General features: G+C 40.4%; 1 protein-coding gene across 3 annotated transcripts in view; it reads right to left on the reverse strand.

The window, feature by feature from the left end:
- SHQ1 (SHQ1, H/ACA ribonucleoprotein assembly factor) overlaps positions 1 to 5,948 on the reverse strand; it is a 100,579-nt gene extending 94,631 nt beyond the window's left edge. Inside the window, exons 1-3 of one of the 3 annotated variants that reach the window (XM_042979423.1) lie at positions 5,524 to 5,707; positions 5,047 to 5,096; positions 1,011 to 1,075 (exon numbers count right to left, since the gene is read on the reverse strand). Coding sequence is in view for 1 of the 3 variants with exons in the window: in XM_007076627.3 (XP_007076689.2) it covers positions 1,011 to 1,075; positions 5,746 to 5,888 (208 nt within the window). In the remaining 2 variants the exon portion in view is untranslated. Of the gene's footprint in view, positions 1 to 1,010; positions 1,076 to 5,046; positions 5,249 to 5,523; positions 5,708 to 5,745 lie in introns of those variants that run through there. The other 2 variants (XM_007076627.3, XM_042979422.1) reach the window with 2 other exon arrangements.
- Positions 5,949 to 18,809: the final 12,861 nt, after the last annotated feature.

The following is an 18,809-nucleotide window of genomic DNA, read 5'->3' on the forward strand; positions in this document are numbered from 1 at the left end:
AAAACAACTCAATCCAAACCCACATGTACAGCTTCCTAAATCCCTGGGTACTTTTGAAATTTAATAAATTTGTTTCAGTATGCAACTTCCCTGCAATTAAAAGCACACTTACTACCTAGAAAGGCAGTTTCATATTTCATTATCACATTAATTACATTGTATTATGGATTATAACTTTGTCATTTAACTTTCATGCCATCCTTCCTCTCTTACCCTAGTTTACTGAGGTCAAGAAATATTCACTTAATAAATTACACAAGACTATACAGGATATTCTTATTCCAGATCCACTGATAAAGAAAAATCCAGAGGCATCTACAAAAGGAAAATAAATGGTTTCGACACTAGCTAAACTGAAGGGCTTATCAATCTTGAGAAGAAAATGCAGTCGGCCTTTAATTGCCACCTTTGAACAGTTTCTCACTTACCTGTTATTAAGTTTTAACTTTAAAAAGTATAAAAGAAAAATTTGATTTGCAGCTTCCAAAAATCATCCACATCTTTTCTCATATAATCTAACTTTTTAAAAAAGTTTATTTATTATTGGGCGGGGGAGGGGCAGAGAGAGAGGGAGAAAAAGAGAATGCCAAGCATGTTCTGCTCTGTTAGCACAGAGTCCGGCGTGAGGCTCAAACTCTCCAACCGTGAGATCATGATCTGAGCTGAAATCAAGAGTCAGTCGCTTAACCAACTGAGCCCCCCAGGCACCCCCCACATAATCTAACTTTTAAACTCTTATTCAAAGTAGAAGAAGTAGAAAATAAAACACCTAGGAAACAGAAACAGGGTATTCAAGTAACTTTAAAGAATACTGTGAAGTACTTTACAGGACTGAGGAAATTGTAATTGTCAAGAAATCCATGAACAATAGGCACGGGGAGTTAAGAAACAATGAAGTGTGCATTTGCAATACATCTAAAGGTCCCCATAGTATCTTGAAAGATTATGATGTACTTATTCTAACATGAAGAATCCAAAGAAAAAAAGTAACAAAATTCCAAAGGCAATACCTTTATCCGCATCATAGGATCCCTGTTCACTTCCGTTTTCTACAACTCTTCCAGGAAGGGTTAATCTGCAGATTTAATAGGTTACATCAAGTCCTTAAGTTACAGAGTATAAGTGACCATCAATGATAGTACGTTTACCACTGAAATCTATCAACCATTTTAAAAGGCAATTCTTCAGCATTTCTTTAACATCTTGCAAACTAAATAACTTACATTTCTTCCATAGCTAAGATAAAAGAAATCACAGCTGCCTCATCTTTCTGTCTGAATACTCCCTAGTCACCAATAAAAGCGACGCTTAAAAAGAAAAACCACAATAAATACTAGTCATCACTATTTCTACAGTACTTTCGTCTTCCTAATGAGTAAGGGAGTTATTAATATACCTGGTGCCTGATACAGCAGGGGCTCCCAAAAGGTATACTAAATGGCTCCCCTCCCTCCCAAAAGCATTTTTAAAATGGAAAACAATAAAGAAACAACAAAACCAATTGTTTATTTGGGACAAATTAATACTTTAAAAAAAAAAGCAAAAAACAAAAGTTTTTCTCAACTCTCATTATTACTATACAGGGATTTTCCCCCTTTCACTGTAAAGGAAATGAACTGATTTCCCTGTTTCCAGTTTTACTCTGGTTCAGTCGAGTCTTCCACAGAGGTCCCAAAAGAATTTTTCTAAAATAGAAATCAGGGGCGCCTGGGTGGCTCAGTGGGTTTAAGTGCCCAACTTCGGCTCAGGTCATGATCTCAGTGTTTGTGGGTTCAAGCTCCGCATCAGATTCTGTGTTGACAGCTGAAAGCCCGGAGCCTGCTACGGATTCTGGGTCTCCCTCTCTCTGCCACTCCCCAACTTGGGCGCACTCTCTCTCTCTCTCTCAAAAATAAATAAACATTGAAACAGACTTTAAAAAATTAAATAGAAATCAGAGTGTCACTTTTCTAGTGAAAAAGTTTTCATGGCTGCCTGACATCAACTCAATAATTTACACTCATGAGTACCACATATGAGACCAGCTCCATTCCATTCCAAACTTAAAATGTGAGGCTCCTTTCCTCCCATATCTCCTATTCATATGCTTCCTATTCTAACATTATAATAACAACAACAACAACAACAACAAAACTTGGCAGGTCCCAAAGGCCCAGGGCTTCACAACCTAGTTAACTTTGATCTTAACGCTTCCTGGAGCTACAATGCAGTTTCCAAACCAAAATCCTTTCTAAGTCCAACATAAGAAGTCCGTTTATGGATAAACTAGCTTGTTTTAATGGTTACAAACACTAACTTCACTTTCAGAATCTGAACTGAGTTCCAGCTCTGCCATTCGCCACCTCTCCAACTTTTTTTGTATAAGTTAATCAACTTCGAAGCTCATACACTACATCTGTAAAAAGTGAGAAATAACAGATCTCCCCCAGAGTTACTGCAAGAAGAGGTTATTACTGTGAAGTAGGTAAGCATTCCAAAAATGTAAGCTATTAATACCAATGTTCTTCTCCTAAATTCTTTGTAAGTATAGAGTTAAATTCTTACTGCATAAGAGTGAAATCCTATTTGTTCACAGATCTGCCACCCCTGATAGACTCTTGGTTTCCCAAGCAGAGGAGCGAGGAGGTTTTATTCACCTCTGCTGTACTGTAGCCAACTGTATTTTCTTTTTTTTTTTTTTTAATTTTTTTTTTAATGTTTATTTATTTTTGAGACGGAGAGAGACAGAGCATGAACGGGGGAGGGTCAGAGAGAGAGGGAGACACAGAATCCGAAACAGGCTCCAGGCTCTGAGCAGTCAGCACAGAGCCCGACGCGGGGCTCGAACCCACGGACTGCGAGATCATGACCTGAGCTGAAGTCGGACGCTCAACCAACTGAGCCACCCAGGCGCCCCGCCAACTGTATTTTCAAAGATGGCCCATCTCACATCACTCCTTCCAACTGTGGGGTCTATGTCCCCTCCCCCTAAAACTGAGTGAGCTTGCAAATGTCCATGGATAAATGAATGAGTAAGTTGCAGTGTGTGTGTACGTGTATACACATATACATATGTATATACATATATATAAAACACACACATACACATTATATTTGCTCAGCCATATTAGAATGGAGTATTACGCAGCCATAGAAAAGAATGAAATCTTGCCATGTCCAACAACATGGATGCATCTAGAGTATAATGCTAAGTCAGAGAAAGACAAATCCCATATTCCACTCATATGTGTAATTTAACAAACAAAACAAAGGGAAAACAAAAAAGAGACAAACCAAAAAACAGACTCTTAACCAAAGAGAACAAACTGATGGTTATGGGGGGGGGGGGGGGGGGGGGGTGAGCACTAAGTAACATGCAAAATTGCTCAATCACTATATTGTATACCTGAAACTAATATAACAATGTATATTAAATATACTGGAATTAAAATAAAAATTAATTAACTAGGTTTTTTTGTTGTTGTTGTTTAAACTGAGTGGCCTTGGGGCCAATAAAATGGAACAGAAATGACAGTGTGATTTCTGAGGTTAGGTCATCAATGATATGAACCTGCCTTGTCCCCTGGAATACTTGGCTTTTGAAACTTTCAGCTCCACCCCCCCCCACCCCCACCCCCGCAACAAAGGAATCAAACTAGACCATGCAAACACACCACACAGGGAGTCCTGAGAGTACACAAAGAGAGAGGCTGTGCCCCAGCCACTCCACCAGTCCCCAGCTGCTTTGGCCCTCACTGTTCCAGGTCCAGCCAATATATAACTACAACTGAATTAAAGATCTCAAGTCAGAACAGCTCAGCCAGGCTCTTACCAAATTCCTGAGGTACAACCAGGGCAAGAGAGTTAGATAACTGTTGTTTTAAAACACTATTTGATTGGTTATGCACCAAAAGATAACTAGAACAATAGGCCCTTATAATAAATATCTCCTGTTTACTGAACATATGGACACGGCAATAAAAACTATGCATCCATTATCTCAATCCTCACATCAGCTCTGGACGATCACTAATATTAGTCCCATTGTAAAGATTAGGAAACTGAGACGGCATAATTTGCCCTAAGTGCCAGAACTGTTAAGCGTGCTGAGACCCAGGTGTGCCCAATTCCCCAGTCCCTGCTACTCAAGGAATGGATGAATTGGTGTAAAGAATACTCTTTAAAGTACTTCACAAATAACCTCTTATTTGGGCTTCATCAAGACTCCCAAACTTAGGCAAAATGGTTTTTACCTTGAAACTCCTGTTATTATATTTGTTTAATTTTACATTCCTATCACATTTAACATCTTTTCTCTGAGCCTCTGATACCTCATCTGTGACATGAGTTAACAACAGAAACTATGTTGTAGGACTGTCCTAAAATCAAATGAGATAATCCACATAAAGTATTAACCTGAAGTGAAAATTCACTAAATGTTTGCTACCACCATCACCATCTACTTCCCATTCTTCATGTCCTGCCTTAAATATCACTTCTTCAAAGTCTTTCCCGGGGCCACTTTACATTTCAACAGGATCCCCTTTATTTTCTTTCTGTGCACTTCCCTTCAGAGCACTTATCACAATTTAGAGTCATACCTTTACTTGTTCGTTTATTGCTGTTCTCTCCCCATTAGAATGTAAACTATATGAGACACCACTACACCTCCAATACCTAAAACCCAGTCTGGTATAAATAAATCAAAGGAACAAATGAATAAAGAAACAGGAAAGTGCAGTATATGCAAGTTAAGTCAAGGCTTAATGGGAATCTGAGCAAAACGGTTTCCCACCCAGTGAAGGAACCAGTTTGACTCAAGAGCAAGGTTTATTAGGAAAGTACTTGGGCAGAAAAGGTAGGCTACAGCTACACTTGAATTAGAAAGATTAGGAGAATGGATTTTATGTAGCAGGAAAGGGAAAGGGGTTGACAATGTTTTAGGAAGAAAAATCCGCAGTGTCTTCTGTAAAAAGAAGCTAATATCAATCAAGGCCTATTTCCAAGGAGCGCTCGCTGCCCAGGTCAAATGGGATAATACACACAAATACACATAATACGCCTTACTTTATGCGTTAAAGTGAGCCCACGGAGCTGTTGCTACTTTTGTTATGGTTCTGTAAGGAAAAAATGCAAACAGGTTGTGATGAAGGGCCCTCACTGCGAACGGACGACAACCGCAACTAAAGGGCAAAATCAGACAAGTTAGGAGGAGGTAGGAAAACGAGGTTAATTTGGTGTCAAGTGGGCAAAGAAAGGAGAGAATATCAGGAAGTAGGGAGCGGCCCGCCAAGCGTCGACACAACTCTTAAGCAGAAGGTCGACTGATAAAAGTCAAAAGGACTGGTCAGTTGGGAAGTCAGCGCGCACCGTCCTGGAGCAGGGGATAGGGTAGGAGGACCAACGCAGGGCGATAACAACAGTAAAAAGGTACGAGAACTAGGGCGATAGGACAGAAACTGCAGACGTTACAAGATCCCAAACGCCAGGTCTTATAATGGCTCGAAATCTTTTTTACGGTGGGATTTAACAAAGTTTAAGAACGGAATGAGCTTGTACAACACGTGGAATGCACTTCTGACGAGGTCATTTCCTCAGCACGGAAAGAAGCCGCGGAAATCTCGGGAAAAGGCAATCATTAAATCCCTCGCTCTTTCTTCTTTCCTCGGTAAACAGTTATCTCAAGAGTAACTGAGAGATGAAAGATCAATCAATGAATCAATCCCCTAAATACATTCTTTCCAGGGCCAGACACAGAGAACTCGCCTGAGAAAGTACGGCTTGGCGTAGAACTTAAAGTCGACCCCCTCGAAGTAGACGTCAAACTCGGAGACCCGGGCGTAGGGCACGCGGATGGCGACGGTAAGGAAGTCGGGGTCCTGGCTGAGGTCGAACGCGGGGGTCAGCATGGCCGCGCCGGACTCAGGTGTCCCAGCCACTTACACTCACGGCCGCCGCAGTCCCGCCACTCAAACACCCCAGTTAGTACCCACGCGGGAGACTGGGTCTCGTAGCCAAGGCGCTTCCGGCTCGAGACGGAAGTGTTTGCGCGTGAGGCAGGAAGTCCCGCCCCACGCCGATCTCCATGGAGACTGGACGCTGTTAGTGGAGAAAGGGCGGGGAGCGTGGGGATTTGACCGCAGAAATGGAACTAAGGTCAAAACTTGGAAAAACCGGGACTAGAATCCTCCTTAGACCCACCAACCCTGTTTAGAAATCCTAAGAGATTAATTTTAACCTCACTGGCCTTGGAGGTATACAGACCTGCGTTCGAATCCCTTCTCGGCTACCTCTCAGCTTAAGACCTTAGGGAAGTTACAAAACGTCCCCATGCTTCGGATAACTTTTCGATAAAATGGCACTAACACTAACCCCGCAGAGATGTGAAGATAACATGAAATTATGTAAGTAAAGCTCTAACAAGGTACCTGGCAAGTTGTCAACGCTCCTTGTGTGGAAGCAGTCACCGCAGAAGCCACAGCAGCGTCGTTACTGTGGTTTCCTTAGTTCTCACCTGCCTTGTCCGCAATTCCCCCTTTCTCCAGCCCCCCTCCGTGTTTCACTGCCCATTTCTCTTCCCCTCCCTTTCCCTCTCCCTCTCTTTATCTGTTACTTTCTTTTCTCTTCCGATTTCCTTGAGTAGTTTTCTCGTATACAGATCGTCCATCTCCCTAACCTCGTTTAATCTCTACTATGAGTTTCAAAGAACACGAGTCAAGAGAGGTTAAGCACTGTGTCTTATAATCATGCATCTTACAATTACCAGAACCCAGAACGTTGACTCTTAAACCCTGTTAGTGCCTGAATTGACAAATTGCTGTACCTCCATATCCCTTCTTTCTTTTTCTCAATTTTCTCTGCACACTTTAGTCTATGCTCCTCATACTCTCCCAGTACCCGTCCCACTGATGTCCATCTTTCCCTACTTAGTCCCTTGGCCTTGGTGCTGCTTGTTGTATTTGCTGTTATTCCACCAGAAACTAGATTAGTCCAGGAAATAGTATTTACCTCCTGGTTTTAAATGTCAATGGAAAAGGGGTAAGAGTCATCTCTGTGGTAGTGGACCAGATAACTTCAAAAGACTTTTCAACCTCCAATTTTTATGAATCTTAAAAATTAATTAGGACCCCGGAAAACAATAGTAGGAGCAAATAAAATAAAAATTACAAAATAAAAACCACTCTGTTTAACTCTGGGAGTTTTGTTTTTTGTTTTTTTTTTTTTTTAATGTTTATCCATATTTTGAGAGACAGAGTGTGAGCGGGGGAGGGGCAGAGAGCGAGGGAGACAGAATCCGAAGAAGGGTCCAGGTTCCAAACTGACCAAACAGAGCCAAACAGGCCGACAGGGGGCTGGAACTCACAGACCGTGAGATCATGACCTGAGCTAAAGTCAGACGCTTAACCGACTGAGCCACCCAGGCACCCCATAACCCTGGGAATTTTTTTAAAAAATGGTTTACTTCTGAGAGAGAGAAAGGGGAGCGGAGGGGCAGAGAGAAGGGGACAGAGGATCCAAAGCAGGCTCTGACCTAACAGCAGTGAGTTGGATGCAGGGCTCAAACTCACCAACCATGAGATCGTGACCTGAGCCGAAGTCGGATGCTCAACCGACTGAGCCACCTAGTCGCCCTAACTCTGGGAGTTTTAATAAACACAAAATAAGAGGTTGTGTGTGAAACACTTGAAAGAGTACCTTTTATCTTTTTTAAGTTTATTTTATTTATTTTGAGAGACAGAGAGTGCAAGTGGGGTAGGGACAGAGAGAGAGGGAGAGAGAAGCCCAAGCAGGCTCCGTGCTGTCAGCACAGGTCCGGGCTGGGGGCTTAATCTCAAGAACCATAAAATCATGACTTGAGCCAAAATCAAAACCCGGCCACTTAACCAACTGAGCCATCCAGGCCCCCGAAACAGTACTCTTTAAACATTGATCTATTTCCTGGATAGCAGAAGGATTCATTGAATTAACTGAATACTTAGTATGTGCCAGCGCTGTGCCAAATCCTTTATAATGATCTCCCTTTTCCCTCCTGACAGCTCTTTATTTTTTTTTAAATTTTTTAATGTTTATTTCTGACAGAGAGAGAGAGACAAAGCATGAGTGGGGGCGGGGGGGCAGAGCAGAGAGAGAGGGAGACACAGAATCCAAAGCAGGGTCCAGTCTCTGAGCTGTCAGCACAGAGCCCGACGCAGGGCTCCAACCCACGAACCATGAGATCATGACCTGAGCCGAAGTCGGACGCTTAACCAACTGAACCACCCAGGCACCCCTTGACAGCTCTTTAACGTAGGCATTCTATATTCCCATGGCAGGCACAGTATCTCACAGCTGTGAGTGGTGCAATGGGAATTGAAACCCAAATGAGTCTGATTCCTGGGCCCAGCTCTCATATACTATAGAATTGACTCTATGTTACCAATCCCTCCAATATTACCATGTACCCAATTGTTCCACATTTAGACCACAGGTATTATCATAGGCACTCAATATTGAAAATGAATTGGTGCAAACATGGAATCAGCAAAACTCTCAAAAGGTCCCTTGAGATAGGCCTTTGGCTGCTCTAGAATCTTTACTTCTACCAGGGGACCTCATTTCTATAGGTCACAAGCATTAATATTTTTAAATTATTAATGCCAAAGAATTAACTGAGACTGAATCTATGTTATCCATGAGGACACTGTAAGTGAAAGCACCTTACAAATTAGAGCTGTGCACTTCCTAGATATTTTATTCTGTGTTTGACCACACACACACACACACACACACACACACACAGAGGATTGCAATACAGTTAGACTGTATGGTTCACATACAATATATGTAAGAAACATACATTGCATCTGCTATAGCACAAAATATTGACAGCTGTACCTATATAACAGGATTCTGTTGTTTTACTTCTAAGCAAGAGTTCATTTTATTTTGTATTTCCAATTAGCAGTAAATTATACAAGTTAAATACATTCTCTTTTTAAAAAATAGAATATTACATACACATAAGTTTCCTATATAAACTTACATGTAAGTCTTTGCCATCTAACTGGTTCTCTCTCCCACTTCCCCAAAGTTAATCATCCTAGATACACTTGTAAACATTCTACATTTCTGTATACATTTCTAGGTACCGTGTTACTTTGTTTGTCTGTGCATAGGTATGTTATCACACTACAGATGTAAATCTACAACATTATTTTAATTTTTTACTTTGGTAATTTTTTAGATATATCTACATTGACTCATAGATCCAGTTGAGTTCATGTCTAGATATAGACATTATTTCAAAAGAAAGACAATATTTCATTTTTTTTGTGTTAACTCTAGAGGAAAATCAAACAGGAATGAAGTTTTTCATCATTTTTTGAGCTATTCAATGGCTACAGTATTTGTTTACATTTTTCCTTCTCTTTAAGGCTTACTTTTGGATGCCCTTCCAGTGTTTTAAAAATAATCTTTTGCTTGGCCACTTTATTGAGCATATGTATATAATCTACATCTTTGATTATTTTCATTCAGCCCCTCTTCTAACAAAACTTGATTGTGATCTTCAAGGTTCAAAATTAAGTATTAAATTTAAAAATATTTTTTCTATAAACATTTCCAATTTCAGCCTTATGACAAAATGCTATTGTTCTAGCAGTCTTTTAGGGTGAAATACTCCTTGTTTCCAGAAGGTGGCATTCGTACAGTCGATTAAGACAATGTTATTACAAAGAACAGAATTTTAACTTATGTTAGAAGTAGCTTCCTCTAAAAGCTATTTATAACTCTAGTTGATTCTCTGAGCCATTTTGGGAAGCGGTGGGATCTTATTCAGAATTTGCAAACGACACCTTAAATTGTTATTATTTTGGCATACCTCCTTTCAGACTCCATGGAAGTATAGAAAGACGTTTAAACAAAAATGGTATCATACTCTATATTTTGAATTTTTTCCACCTAACATAGCATTGAAATATTTCCATTTGGCCACTTTTTTGCCAAGAATATTGTATCATAAGCATACACTCCTTATTTACCTGTGTTAGTATCATAACACTTAAGTAATGAACAAAGTGGTGATTGTTTTTGAGAGATAAAAAAATGAAACCAACAGTAGAATCATAAACATAGATCATAACCCTAGGATAAAAATACAGAAGTTAGGAGGTGCTTGGGTGGCTTAGTTAAGCATCCGACTTAAGCATCGGAGCCTGGAACCTGCTTCTGATTCTGTGTCTCCTTCTCTTTCTGGACCTCCCCCACCTGCTCTCTCTTTATCTCTCTCTCCCTCAAAAATAAATAAATGTCAAAAAAATACGAAAGTTAGAATACAAACTCAATAAAAACATTTTGAAGTATGAAATAAAATTATCCTTCTATATAACAGTAGTAAATACAGTAAGACTAGATATCCTAAGCTTTGCGATTCCCAGAGGGCTTGGATGAATTCTTAGATAACTTACAGATAAATACTGGATCGTAAAAGAGGCTTAAGGGATGGTCCCAACAGGAAATAGAGCAGCCCATGAGTCTCCACTGTTTTTTAAACCCTTTGTAGTTAAGCACTTTTTCTGATCCTTGCACCAATCCTTCAGCAAATTCAAGTTACGTTGTTAAAAGAGCACACTACTGGCAATAACAATAGCACAGTAATGGGTATTTCAGGTAGGATTTAGTGCAATTTAAATTTCATACAAACTCAGGAAAGTTCTGAAGAAGATCTAACATGGCTGCAGCTGACACCAGTAAGCTTTTTGCAACATTTTTGTGCAGTGTGTAGCCAAGGGTTTAGCACCACATATTTCAAGATGCTAGTCTCATCCCATTAGATGAAACGCAGATCACATAAGAATGCTAACCAAACAGCGTCTCAAGCTTCCTTCATCGTGTAACATCATATTTCTAAAAGACATCTACATAAGGTGCGGTTTTGATGCCCTGCCCAGGTGCCCTTTAGGAAAACAGGGAACCCATCCGTCACTAGTAAGGAGTGTTGTTAGTGGCTTGCCCTTGACCGCTTCTTCAAAGAATTGCCTTAGTCCAGTGTTTCTCCACCCCAAGTATTTCTGGAAGACAAGTCTTTGTTGTGGGGGGCTGTCCTGTGCATTGTAAGATGTTTAACAGCATCCTGGCCTCTAGCTTCCCAATACCAGTCCCAGCCCTGCGGTAGTGACAACCACAAATATCTCCAGACTTTGCCAAATGTTTCTTAGGGGACAAAATTGCCCACAGTTGAAAATGACTGCCATAGATTGATTGGAGGCTCCAGGAAATAATTACCACCAACACCACTACCACTCTGCCATCAGGCCCACAACCATGAAAACTGATCTGGGGTCCTGAGACTGCCTTAAAGGAGCAGATGACTCCAGTGTGGCTTATGCTTCAGAGTTCCTTGTGGCCAAGAGTAGATTTTTCCTGAGTCCACATGCTCATTCAGTTCTTTCCCTATCTTTGTCTTTCTTCACTTCTCCCTTACTGGTTTCTCCTGCAAACACCTCTTGGATAAATCACAGGCAGCCAAATCCTTGCCTCAGGATCTGCTTCTGGGGAATAGATCTAGGGCACCTGACCCATGAGCTCATCTTAAAAAACTCCTTCCTTCACATTCTTTACACTTCTGCAAAATGAATGGAGAAAAGTATCTGCAATATCTACAGAGACTACCTGATGAGATTTTATGTTACTTTTTTTTAAGGTCTCATAATCTAGTTATCATTAACCTAACTAATGTTGTCTTCGATTCAGAGTGAACATGTTTTTCATTCTTTATGCAGAAATTATTTAAATGTACCTCTTCTGGCATCAAAGATTGTGGTAGATTGTACATTGATACAAACACCCTTAAAAATTGTTTGGCAGTATATACTAATAAAGTTAGACATGTGTATGCCCTAACATCCTGCAATTTCTCTCTTTGATATATAACAGAAATGAGTGGTAATCATCCCATCAAGAGGTATGAATGAGAATGTTCATAGATGCATCATTCATAATAGCCCAAACTGGATTCAAGGGCCTATCAAGAGTGCAAGAGACAGATTGTAATATATTCACTCTGTACTGCAACAAAGCAGTAAGAAAGAATGAACTTCTATACAACACCAAAAGAGTTCATATACTATGTTTCTATTTATATGAAGTTCAAAAGGGGAAAAACTAATGTACAGTCATAGATGTGAGAATAGCGAGTACCTTTGTGAAGGTGGTTATTGACTGGGAGGAGAGATGAGAAAACCAGCTGGGTGGTGAAAATTTAGTCAATGTCTTGATTTTAGTGGGGATTACACGAATATACACATAGATAAAAATTCATGGAGCTGTATATTTGAGATTTGTGCACTTTATTGAATGTAGTATTTATTACATATTGTATGTTGTATGGAATGTTTATTGTATGTAATATCTCAATTAAAATGAAGTTCTGTGCATGAATAGAAACCAATCAGAGATTTGGGTCACTCTTGGATGCTACCAGCAGATAGCTCACATCTGTGTCCCTCACACGGGATTGCCCTTGACTGCAGAGAAGTGCCCTGTACAGAGTTAACCCTCTCCAGAAAGCGGATGCCATATACAAAGGCCTGGTGTCCTATCTCATGTGGGACAACTTTGAAAGCCATCCCCACTCCAGAACTTCCTGTAGAATTGGCAGAGGCCTTGGTTGTATTGCATCTTAGGCCTCTGTCCAGTCCCACCCTCCCCTTCTTACAGGTGTAGTTCCCAAGAGCATCACCCCAAAACCATCTGCATTCAACTGTCCTTCTGAAAACTGTGTTTCCTAGAGCCCCAATCTAAGATGTTGTATGTGCTACAGACCCACTTTCCTCTCAATACTGAAATTCCCAAAATTAACTCTATGACCTTTTTCTTGATTTTTCTGCAAGGTCATTTCCCGACATTTCCTCACTAAGGGGGTCTTATAGCCATGATTTTGACTGTATTGCAAAAAACTATTGCTAGGGCTCTCTATTTTCCTGAATGCCTTTTGAATAGTGCAGCCACTCAGAAGAAAACCGATCTTGCGAAGAAAATAGTCAATAAAACTATGAGCTCTAAGCAGGAGAAAAATAGTTTCCCCTGCAATTTGAAACAATTTCTGTTGATTATATGTATTGTAAACTCATTGCAGGCACTCCTCTATAAAGTTAAAATGGCATAACTGGATTGTTTTATATTGTTTTCCCAGAAGAGTTCACATTAGTCACTTTTTTCCTGAATAAAGATAAACCCTTTCAACAAGATGCCCTAGTGTTTAACATGTGGGTAGTAATTATGTTATTGTCAATTGTACATAATCAAGACATAGCCTTGGATCCTTCTTCCAATCTTCTCCTTTCGCTTTGCTCCATTCTGCCCTCGGGTTGTGTATATTCTCTGTTAAGGGTTCCTTCACCCCTCAATTGATCTACACCCCTCGATTGATTCTTTTCCTGCACTGACATTTTCTTCATTTCACATCTATTTTTTTCCTTTATGGGTTTTGTTTATTTATATTTGTTTTTCTTGATCAGGTCAGTACTTAACAACCACTTTATTGTGACTCTTTAAATCATAATTTATAGCCAATTAGACTTATCCTCTCTTTAGACAAGACTTTAAGAAACAAAAAGAAACAAGAAAACTTCAACTATGTCTTCATAAGTTTCCAGCAAATGGGATAGAATTTGAATAGATACTATAGAGCCAGTTACTTCCATTATCATAGTTTATATAACTTTTTTTTTCATTCTGGAGAATAATGCTTGAGTTCTCCACTTTTCCCCTAGGCAAAACTGCTCCCAATTATCATAAATTTCTGGTATACATTTAGTCAACAATAATAGCTGGTATTTATTGGTTGCTTATTATTTTCCCAAGTGACTTTCAAACAATATCATTACTTGATCTCTGTATAAACTCTATGAGGAAAAAGCTATTACATCACCTCCAACATTATTTTGTAGATGAGGAAACTTGGACTTGGAGAGGTTGAGCAATCGCCCGAGTCCCATGGCTTATAAGTGACACAGCCAGGATTGGGATCCATAAACTTATCCTATGTCTATCCCCACTGTCTATAAAACACATGTTTCTGTTCTTGATGCTCTGGGAAGAGAGGAGAAGTGAATGGAGATAATAAAAGATGAAAGACGTGACTCTTAACTTCAAGTAATTTGGACTTCAGTTGAGAAAATAAAACACAGAAGGATTAGGAACTGCGGTGGCCAATTTCCAAAGACGCCTCCTCTCACAATGAGCCACTACTCCCAATGATTACACTTTGTTTGGTCCCTTCCCACAGTGAATTGAGGTTGAGCCCGTGTGGCCAGGAGAATGCAGCAGAGGTAACACTACATGACTTCTGAAGGCCAGGTGGTAAAAGGCCTTGCCACATCCACCTTACACTCTTGGAACAGATGCTCTGATGGAAGCTAGCCACAGTGTAAGAAATCCAACTACCCTGAGACCTCTATGCTGTGGGGAAGCCCAACCTAGCCATGTGGAGAGGGTGTATAACCAGCTCCAGCTACCTCAGCTGTCCTAGACCAGGCACCGTTCACAGGAGTAAAAATGCCATCTTGGACATTCAAGCCCCAGCAGACTCCACACAGAGAAGAGAGGAGCCTAGCCATCTGCCAGAAACAAGGCACATGGCTTATGGCCCCATCCCAGCCACCTCCAATCCTTTGAGTAACTCCAGCTAACGCCCCAGCCATGTGAGAGGAAAGATAAGCCATCCCTGCTGTGCATAATTCCTAATTCACACAATGGTCAGCATAATATAATGGTTGTTATCTTAAGTCATTAGGTTTTGGAGAGGTTTGCAATATAGCAATTGACAAATGGAACAGCAGTGAAAGACCACAAAGGGTGTACAGATTAAGTCAGGGAGATCCAGAGATAGGGAAATGCTTGGGGATGGAACAATTAGAAAAATCCCATTTCTGATAAGAATGTCTGGGGCCCCAGCAAAGGCTCCAGGGAGACAAAATACAGACAAACAGTGTAGAACCAGGTCACCTTATCTGATGTGAAGACTGCAAGAATGGAAGCAATAAGTCAGGTTGGAAAAGAGTCTGGGGCAAAGTGGTGAGGGTGGTGAATGCCAAGGAAAATAATGTTCCAGCTGAACAGGACTATGAAAACAATCTAGTACAACTCAATTTCTTTTTTCTTTTCTTATTTTTTTTTTCTTTCTTTCTTTCTTTCTTTCTTTCTTTCTTTCTTTCTTTCTTCCTTTCTTTCTTAACAAATGAGGAAACTTAAACCTAGGGAAAGAAGTGATTTAGGCAAGGTCACATAGCTGTTTGGCGCAGACATTAATACTCAAGGCTAGAGTATGATCTCTTTCCTCTAGGAACCCACAGTTGGTTAGGGAAATGGGATCACTCTTTTGCATCTAAATCTAGATAAGCTGTCTCCCTGGGCATCAAAAGTACCACAGTATACCCACCCTAATATATCTGGATAGCCACTGCACATATAAAGCCAGTTGCTGTAATTTGTAGTTGTAAAGTCTCGAACATGTTTTTTTAATATTTATTTATTTATTTATTTATTTATTTATTTATTTATTTATTTAGAGACTGAGCGAGGCAGAGGCAGAGAGAGGGAAAGTGAGAATCCCAAGGAAGCTCCGTGCCCGTCAGTGTGAACCATGAGATCATGACCTGAGCCAAAATCAAAAGTCAGATGCTTAACTGACTGATCCCCAGGCGTTAGTGTCTTCTCTAACACTCGTACCTCATTCTCTTCCTTCATGCTAGAAACCAAACCAAATGGAATCTCAATACCTTTCAGTCTCTGAGCTTTCACCACATTCTTCACTAGGTTTTTTTTAAACAACTTCACAGAGGTATAATTTACATTTCATAAAATTCATTCCATTTTCAGTATGCTCTTCAGTGATTTTTTAGTATTGATTGGTGCAAGCCTCACCATTGTCCAGTTCCAGAATATTTCCACGGCCCCAGTAAAATCTCTCTGCCCATTTGCAGTTAATCTTTGTTCCCTTCGGGAGCTGCAGACGAGAAATAATTTACTTCGTCCCACTATTTGTCTTTTGTGAGCATTTGCGATCGATGGGACCAGGCAATATGTTGTCTCATGTCTGTCTTCTTTTGTGCAGCACGTTTTGGAGGTTCCTCCATGCTGTGACATGCATCAGTATTTCATTCCCTTTTACGGATGAATAGTATTCCACTATACAGATGTACCCCATCTTATCTATCCATTTATCAGTTAACAGATATTTGAGTTGTTCCCACTTTTTTTGCTATTGTGAATAAGGCTGCTTCCGTTAAGTCTTAATCGTAGTAAGGATTGCTAAGTATAGAGACATTACTTACAGAAGTTTTGGGGGTTTTGAGGAGATTGCTTACTAAAATAAGAAAACACAGAAAACCATGAAGAGGAAAATAAATTCATTCCTATACACTTATGCTATTAGTATTCTACACCTTTTTTCTAACCATATATATGATTCTTTTCTTTATAATACTAAATGGTACGTACTTTTTAAAAATTGTTATTTTTTATTAATTTTTTTATTTGAAAGAGAGAGCATGCAAGCAGGGGAGAGGGGCAAAGGGGGAGAATGAGAGAGACAGAAAGAGAGTGAGAGAGAGAGAGAGAGAGAGAGAGAGAGAGAGAGAGAATCCCAAGCAGGCTCCATGCTCAGCACAGAATCAAACACAGGGCTCAATCCCACAATCCTGGGATCATGACCTGAACCAAAATCAAGAGTCAGATGCTTAGCCAGGTGCCCCAGTATGTGCTTATTTTAAAATTAATGTTTTTGTGAATAATTTTTCTACATCAGTAACATTCTGTTGAATTGATATACCATAATTTGATCCCAATTACTAGCTAATAATTTATCCCAATGATTAGATAACTCAGATCTATCCATTTGTTTGTCATTATAAATAGCATTAATTGTTGCTATGCTCACAACAGCTATCTATAGACTCAATTCATAACACTACTTACTTCTGTTTTCTTTCAGATCTTTTCTGGTTTATTGTTTACATAACTTTTTATTTCATCCTGAATGTGGTTTGGTGTGTACTCCAAAGCCATCCTTCCACGTTGACTTAAAAAACATTCTTCGTTGCACAGCACAGGTAAATATCACCCTGAATCTTTTTCTAGGTCTATATTCTATTTCATCAAGCAACTTCTACGTGCCCATACCAGCTTGTCTTAATTATACCTGACTAATGCATCATGATACATAGAGGTTAACACCTCTTTTGTGAACATTGTCTTGTTTCATGTTGTCCTGGAAAGTCCAATTTTTGTTAATATCTATGGCCTGGGAATTTTGAAACAATTTACACATTTTAATAGCAAAATCATCTTCTGAGTTCACCAAGAGAACTCCTGGGTTGAAGGCAACCTTAGGGTAAGTTATTTGTAACACATACAGTCATGGTTCCCTCTTACCCCGTCTTTCTCCATCTTTGTCCATTCCCCCACCTGACCACCATCTTTTATTCAGACCTGAGCTCTGAACTTCCTTCCCTGTCCCTGTGATGAGATGAGTGTGAGCTGTGAATCATAGTGTTCTAAAAAATAAATGCATCTTGAAACCATAGCATCCCTACACAGCATTGCTATGATCTGTATTAGATAGGAATTTTCAATGCACAAAATTCTGGTGTGCCAAAAAAAAGGAACTTTGACTTTCTGTATCTGAACTTCTCTTTCCAGCTGTAATTTGCCAGTTCATGGTAAACCCAGTCACTTGAGAGTTTTTCCTCCATCTCTTTGGAGGAAGAGACCTCCATTTCAAGAGGTCAATGTTCTTCTCTTCCTCCCTAATTCATCTCATTTCTAAGAAAGTTTTCAAAGAATCATGGCATTGAGTAGAACAGGGTGAGCTGAGGAGACTGCTGACCCTTGGAGTCATTGCTCTTGCACAGACGCATGAAACTATGAAGGCATCCAAGTTCTATCTCATAGCCATGCAGTACACGTCAACTTCTGCTGAGTCACCCCCTCATTGGCACAAGGACCTGTCCTGTCTGTATACCTTAGCATGTTTTAGAGGCCCTACTCTGGCCCTCATCAGGCAGTGCCCATCCAGAGCTCTAGCCCCTCCCCTTTGTAGCACACCCTCTGGATAGCTGTGACACAATAAGTCCCTATCTAAATGCTCCCGAGTCCACTTGCAAGGTTGATGTAGGCTTCTTTTCCAAGTGACCCTTCTAAAGTCTAACTCTCTCTGGTGTACACAGCCTCACGCCTGAGGGTGACCAAGGGTCAGCTGTTGGCAGGGCCATGGACGAAACTTTGATGTGTGGGTGGGGTGTCCCTGTATGTGTCAGGGGTGGAGGGAGAAGGGGGTAGGCCAGAGGCTGAGGCTTGGGATTCGCTCTCACCACCTCCATGTATAAGTATAGAACTCTTAAAGTTCATTCTGACCTTCTAGGTTGTTATAAAAGCATATGTGTCAGGCATGAGCATAGAGCACATGTTATTTGACAGTGGTTACTTTGGCTTATGACTGCCCAATATTTTAGCAGGTGGTAGGTAGGTCTCCATTTATACTCTTGCCTCAGACCCTGTGAATTCTAGGGGATGGGCCTAATAGGTCTCTATTGCTCAACTTAGTGCCCTTCTCAGGACATAGAACTTTCAGCCATGCTGTGACCCACTCCAGGGCCAAGGAAGCTTACCTCTTCTTGTCTGCTCTGAAGATCTCAGCCATGGGTTCCTCCTTAGTGTTCTCACTCTGCAGAGCCCAGGGAATACCTATGACATGGCCACTCCCAAGGCTCTTTTCCAGTGTCCTCTCAACTCAATTCCCTCCAAATAACTGGAAGATCTTTCATCCTGCCTTGAGTATTGATCCTAGTGTC

This window comes from Panthera tigris, chromosome A2 (genome assembly GCF_018350195.1).
Source record: "Panthera tigris isolate Pti1 chromosome A2, P.tigris_Pti1_mat1.1, whole genome shotgun sequence".
Classification (NCBI taxonomy): Eukaryota; Metazoa; Chordata; class Mammalia; order Carnivora; family Felidae; genus Panthera; species Panthera tigris.